Source organism: Hydra vulgaris, chromosome 03, assembly GCF_038396675.1.
Source record: "Hydra vulgaris chromosome 03, alternate assembly HydraT2T_AEP".
NCBI lineage: Eukaryota > Metazoa > Cnidaria > Hydrozoa > Anthoathecata > Hydridae > Hydra > Hydra vulgaris.
In genome coordinates, this window is record NC_088922.1 from 2,796,533 (window position 1) to 2,803,718 (window position 7,186).

Below are 7,186 nucleotides of genomic sequence, written 5' to 3' on the forward strand. Positions count from 1 at the left end.
AAAATTATATTATATGGATGGCATTAGTACACTTACAAAAAAGTCTAGTAAAAAATTATAAAACAATATAAAAAAAAGTCTAGTAAAAATTTGAAAAAATCAGCAAAAACTCTATGACCTCAAAAACATATTGGCAGTTAGGTCGCCATTGCCGAATGTAAATCCTAATTCCAACGGTTGTATAAGGCCATGTGCAACTACTAATAGTAATTGAAATCAGATGCAGTTTAATTTACTTTTACTTTACATTGTACTTAATACACATTTAAAAAAATATTAAATTACAAATATTCAACATTACCTTTTTTCTTGGAGTCATCAATTTCACACTCAATTTCTGCAGAAATTACATTTACTATAACATCTTTATGCTTTGATTTTACTAGTTGCATAATTTTATCAGCCATTCCACCTATACATTGGTAGATTTGTTTGTCAAGATCTTCGGCAAATCTTAGTCTCATAGAAACTTTAAAAAAAATATATATGTATATATAGTTAAAATTGCAACCATTTATTTAGTGTTTCAGACATTCAACAAAGTTTTAAATTTAAACTACTATAAATGTACTATAAATGTATTTTAGGGACCAATATGCTATAATATCAACTTGTCTATTATTTATTCATATTTATTATATAAAAACAACTTTTTCTAATAAAAACTACCCAAATGAAGTACAAAATGGGTTAGATATAAATCATCTAAGAACATAAATCGCTCTCTTTTAGAATTCCGATAAATTTATTATCTATTTGAAAAAGTGAGTACTAATTAATTGATTGTTTACCCTATATATATCACGTTTAAAAGTATCAATTTATATAAATTAAAAAAGTTATTTTTGTCAGACTGCCGAAAGTATTTTGAGATAAAACTTTATTCAAAGAGAATAAAAAAAGTACGATAATAATACAATAAGTAACTAATTTAACTTTAAAAATAGTAATAAGAAGAATTTTTATGTAAAATATTATGCTAATAAAAACAAACCAATCTAGTAATAGAGAGCCAAGGATTAGTAGATTTTAAATCTGCTGTACTGAAAACAGAATTAAAATCCTTTGCACGAGCAGCACAAGTACGTTGCTAGCGATCCAACAGCATGTTAATGTCTGGCCGGAGCTTATTGCATTCTATTTTTATGTCATCATGATGTTTTACAACAGTCGTTTCATCCTCCCCAATAGGAAGTTTGTTTGGCTTTATTCAAAAAATGTTTTAAAAATAGAAACTTTATTTTTAAATAAATCTTTCTTTTTATTTGTGAAAAAACTAAATGCATGCTTAAAGCAAAAAATATTCCTACCAATTCTCTATTTTTTCTAGGACACGATTGGTTATCACTAACAGCATCTTCCTTCCTTTTTCGACCTCTACCTTTGTGACCAAATTTTTTTTTATGTTCAGCAACAACATACAAATGGATTAAAGGAGCTCTTTCTTTTTTAAACTTGTTTTTTAAGCTTTCTAATAGTGTTGGCTACCAATTTAATATACATATAAATATGTGTGTGTTAAAGTGTTTAATATTTTATCTATTTTTGAAATTAAATTTCAGTTTACAAATTGAAATATAAATAAACTTAGAAATATAAATATAAATAATACATATATAAAACATATAAAAAATAGGGAAGTAATCAAAAATAAACATACTCATAACATGAGTAGCAACAAAAGCATTATATAGAAACTTACATAAACAACATATCTATAAGAAGAAGAAGTATTTTTTGATGGGAAGTCACTTAAGTGTGGATACCTACTGCAAATGGCAGCAAGTACAGCTGAGTATTGGGCACCTGATGGATACCTATACAAAAATCTTCAAATATATATTTTAAATAATTTTTAGATTATACATATGTAATATAATATTATACATAAATTACATTTATTTATAAAAACAAGTTTTGTATAACCAAATGAAATTTAAGTTTTACATAATGTAACTTACATGTTGTATCTGCTGATGTCATCATAAAGACATTGTAAAAGCTGATTCCTACATTTGCTACGATTCAAGTTAAGAAAACAATGATCTTTGGCATCCAAAGCTGCATTTAGTGATGTAGGCAAAATGGGTAGTTGATAACACACTGGCCATGGTTTCATACTTTGGGACACTCCAGCAATCATACTAACATCTCCATCGCAAGATATTAGGGATGTTATTGATGTATTTAAAACACCATTTTCTATAACACTAATTGATATATTATTTTAATTACTGCGTACTCTAATTACATTTTCTTATTGTAAAAAACGAAACAAAACCTTTTACAACTAATATTTAAGAGTGATATATATCAGATATAACTTATTAAGTAAAAACATAAAAAATTAAAAAGTAATATATAAGCTAAAATAAAAATTTGTTTACTAAGAGCTTTCTTGCTGTTCATGTGAAGTTATAAGATGCCTTATAATTTCAATGAGTACTACTTGTCGTCGAATTGTCTGACATAAACTGGCCACCATTGTCTCAGTTAAAGACACCAGCGTTTTTCCATCAATTTCTTTCTCTATAATAAAATATTTACAAAAATTGTGAAAGGGTAAATGTTCAGATTTTAAATTAATTAATGCAATAAAATATTTAATCAGCTAAAGACGCGGCAGCCCTCATAAAATATAACACACAAAATTTTTTATTTTCTTTAATTAATAATAAGTAAAGCTAAATATTTGCACATTTTAACAAGAAAACAATTTATTCAAATAATGCTATCAAGTTAACTACAACATTTTTATAACAAAAATCTAAAGAGATTCTATAAAAAACAACTGTATCTGAGTGTAATATAACAGCACCCATCCTGCAAAACATATATGTCTATCAATTGGTGATCAAGAACATCTGCTGGTAAGCATATTGTCAAATCTTCTACTTCCACAACTCTGAAGGCATGCAAGTGAGCAGAGTATTTATCACAAATAAGCAACTTACCACAAAACACCCAGTGATGACGAAATTTTATAATATGATAGATTTTAAAAAATAATGGTATTTCTTCCACATGTAGTAAAGCTAGAATCACTGTATCATGAACATGAAACTGGATTCCATTTATAAGCAAGCTGCTACACTTCCAAATAGTTTCTTTCTTATCAGTCATACTATAACCAAAAAAACGTACTAGTTTTTCTTGAATAGAAGCTGCTAAACTTTCAAACATAATGGAACAAAGATTATTAGTTTTCTCATATTCTTTGAAGAAATATGAGGATGTCATCTCCCAACACTGCCGTAACTGGTGTCGTTTTGCAAGCAAATAGGCAATATTTTTAAAATTTCTAATCGAAGAAGCCAATTTTTTGAAATACAAGTGTTTTGCTTCAAAACGCATACACCATAAATAACGCAGTGGCCCATAATCATTAATAAGACGAGCATAATGAAGCATGAAATGAAGTTTGGGTGTAAAATTGTCTGGAAAAGTTCAGCAAAATTGTGCAAAAACTGCTCCACTAAAAATTGCAGAAACGTTAACACAGATTTCGAAATTTTTGGAGCAAACACATAATCAGCTATTTCTCTAAGCTGTAAATACAACAACCAATATTTGTTAGACATTGGTATACGATTCCCTATCATAAATGGTAACAAACGAAACATACAATATTTTTGTGAAGCTGATCCAAAAAAATTAATAGAAGTAGCAGAGCGTACAACAAATGGAACTGGTTTATTTAATCTGTCATTTCTACCTATTTCAAATATATTAAGCTCGATATTCACCTGATCAATTTCAATTAACTTATCTTCTTTGAGTTTCAACAACAATAGACTAATTAATCGAGGAATTGTACCTTCCAGCATGTCATGCATTATGTCTGGTGGAAACGATTCATGACTTTAAAATATGATAAATCTAAAAAAGGACAACGTCTTTACATACTTGATGAAATCTGACCATGGCCTGAAATAGCAGCCAATTGATACTGATGGATTTCATCAGTACGAAGTGTTGCATCAAGCTCAGAAAATTTTTTAGTTTTGTTAATATATGAAGTCATACACTGACGACAAAAAAAACCAGAATTAAAAACACGACGAAAACCAGCTAGTGCATGGGCTGAAAGGTTATCAGCAGAGATTGTTGCTAAGCCACCATATAATCGTATTTGTTGGCCATCAACCATAACTAATATGCCTTCATTTTGTAATGTTTTTAAATCTTGAATGAAAGGTTTTAAAACATCCTTGTATGTTTTATGTTCTTTAATTAGTTTTTCTTTCACAAGAAAGCATAAGTATATATTTTGAAGTCTTGATATATATTTATCTTCCATGTTACCCAGGAAAAAGTAAAATGCACATATTTTATGTACTTTACGATGAGCTCCAATCGGATTGCATACCTCAAATTCATCGATATACAAATGAAGTCTTAAAGCATACTTGTTATTAAAAATGTTATGGTGCTTGCAAATAAAACCATCTGAATATGCATAAAACAAATTTGTTTTCGCAGACAAATCATTCTCTAATTTTCGTTTTATAGAATTCCATATTTCCTCTTTTTCAATTAACTGTTTAAGCAGCGGTAAAATTGGAATTTATTGAAAAGACTCTTTAGTGATTGTGTTATTATCATTATTAAAAATTGTATCACCAAAAGCATTTCCAATAATAGCACTTTTAGGTAAACCATTTTGATGATCAATTACTATTGATTCTACACAAAAATCATTTTCATCTAAAATATCATCTTTAATACACAAATTTATTTCAAGTGGCAAAATAAGTCCTACATTGGTTTTACTAAAGGCAATAATTTTTTTGCTGGAGTTAACAACTGATAAAACTTTATCTAAAATCAATTCATTGTGTAGCAAGTTTTGTAAATTTTCATTAGATACTAAGCTGTTGCCTAATTCCTGTTTTATAATACTACAAAAACTATTGTTGTAATAAGTTAGCAATGATTGGACTTCATTAGCCAAGTCAATTTGCATGACAGATGGTACAGAATGCTTTTCAGCTATTCCGACGATAAACAGAGCAAAATGCTGCTGCAAGGTGCCTAGCAACTTGTCTAATGACATAGACAAATCAGGTGAATCAGATTCTGATTCAAAATGAAAACAACTGATAGTTGCATTGTCACATTCATATCCGTTGTTTTGATTATCGCAGTTTTCTAAATATTCATTTTCTAATATTTCAGCAGTTGAAGTATTGCAGATGTTTGTTGACAATATATATGAATAGTAAATTGTAGTATGTTTAATTCGAATATGCTGACGCAAACATTTTACAGATTTATAGGATACTGGGCAACTATCAATATTACATACTGCAAGATAACCAGCTGTATGCTCATGCATATTGTACGAATGATCTAAATATTTTTGCATAGAATACTTATGTATACCGCATGTGGAACAAGTAAAGCATATAATATTACTGCTTGCTGCCATGCCAAAATATTTTACTTAAATTTAAGTTGAAAATGACTTGACTAAAAAAAAAATTGAAGTTCAAAAATAGTTATAAAATAATTTATTTTATCTATTAATAGGTGTATGCATATGAAACCGCTGTTTTTTCTTTGAATTAGAACGTTTGTTTTGGAGATGTTTTATTTATATTTCTTTGAATGTAATTTCCATTATTTTCTACTACTTTTTGCCAATTTTTTGGTAACTTATGAATTCCATCCCAATAGAATTTCTCAGGTTTAGAAGCTATCCAATCATCGAGCCATTTTTTGACCTCTTCATAATTCGAGAAGTGCTGATCTGCCAAGCCATGTGACATTGATCGGAATAAATAGTAATCTGATGGAGCAAGGTCTGGTGAATACGGCGGGTGGCATAAGACTTCCCATCCGATAGTTTTCAACGCTGTTTGAACAACTTTACAAACATGAGGACGAGCATTGTCATGTTGAAGAATTATTTTATCGTGTCTCTCAGCATATTCGGGTCGTTTTTCTTCTAATGCTTTTCTTAAACGGAATAATTGGAGTCTGTAAAGTGGCCCATCAATTGTTTCTTTAGGTTTTAGCAACTCATAGTATACCACACCAATCTGATCCCACCAAATAGACAGCAAAGCCTTATTTCCATGAATATTCCTCTTTGGTGTTGATTTTACAGGTGCGCCTGGGTCAACATAATGTGTTGTGCGGACTGGATTGTCAAAATAAATCCATTTTTCATCTCCAGTCACTATTCGATGCAAAAAAGACTTTCTTTCAAAACGATTCAATAACATTTCGCATGTCACTAAACGCCTTTCAATATCACGTTCTTTCAATTCATGTGGAACCCATTTTCCTTCCTTTCTTATTTTACCGAGAGCTTGTAAACGTCTTGAAATTGTTGCCTGATCAACATTCAACTCTTCTGCTAATTGTTCTTGGGATTGAGCATCGTCTTCGTCCAATAAACTTTGCAATTCTGAATCTTCAAATTTTTTTGGAGGTTTACCACGTTCCTTGTTGTCAAGATCGAAATCGCCACTTTTAAATCTTCTAAACCAATCTCTGCAAGTTGTTTCAGATAAAGCATGGTCAGAATAAGCTTCTACAAGCAAACGATGACTTTCTGCAGCAGTTTTCTTTAAAATAAAATAGTGAAGTAATACTTCCCGCAAATGCATATTTGAAGGCACAAAGTTGTTCATTTTGAAAGATGTATAAAATTATCTAGATATGAATAAAATCAAATTAAAAACTATGATATTTAAAGCAAATTGAACGTAGTTTCACACACATAATCATCCATACATTAATTTTGTCTTAAAAAGAAAATTAACTTGTCTTATTTTAAACAGCGGTTTCATATGCATACACCTATTAATATATTATCTAATAAAAAAACTTAAAACAACAATCAAACCAGTAATTTTCTGTCTCAATTCTGGCAGTCCTTTTAATTCTAAATATCTGCAGACATCTTCTACACTCCAATTTAAATGTTCTGCCATACCAAAAACCAACAAACACTTTAAATTTAAACAATTTTAAATCAGATTCTAATTGTTTTTTATGCATTTTACAAAATACCATTAAGCGTTAAACTCCAATATGCACGCGAGATATATGAAGAACCCTTATAAAAGGTTTTAAATAACGAAGAACCTCGTCGATTTTTTCGAATTTGATAAAAAAGTTTACAAGAACCATACAACTGCGCGAAGAACCCGTTAGCTAATTAAAGAACCCCAAA

The 7,186-nt window shown here is 29.4% G+C and overlaps 1 protein-coding gene across 1 annotated transcript; it reads right to left on the reverse strand.

The window, feature by feature from the left end:
• Positions 1-1,645: 1,645 nt before the first annotated feature.
• LOC136077617 (uncharacterized) lies at positions 1,646-6,986 on the reverse strand. Its single transcript, XM_065791888.1, has 4 exons — positions 6,857-6,986; positions 2,388-2,529; positions 1,962-2,210; positions 1,646-1,817 (listed from the first exon to the last, which is right to left on the reverse strand). The coding sequence occupies exons 1-4, from the start codon at positions 6,942-6,944 to the stop codon at positions 1,661-1,663; spliced, it is 636 nt and encodes a 211-aa protein (XP_065647960.1). The 5' UTR covers positions 6,945-6,986; the 3' UTR covers positions 1,646-1,660.
• Positions 6,987-7,186: the final 200 nt, after the last annotated feature.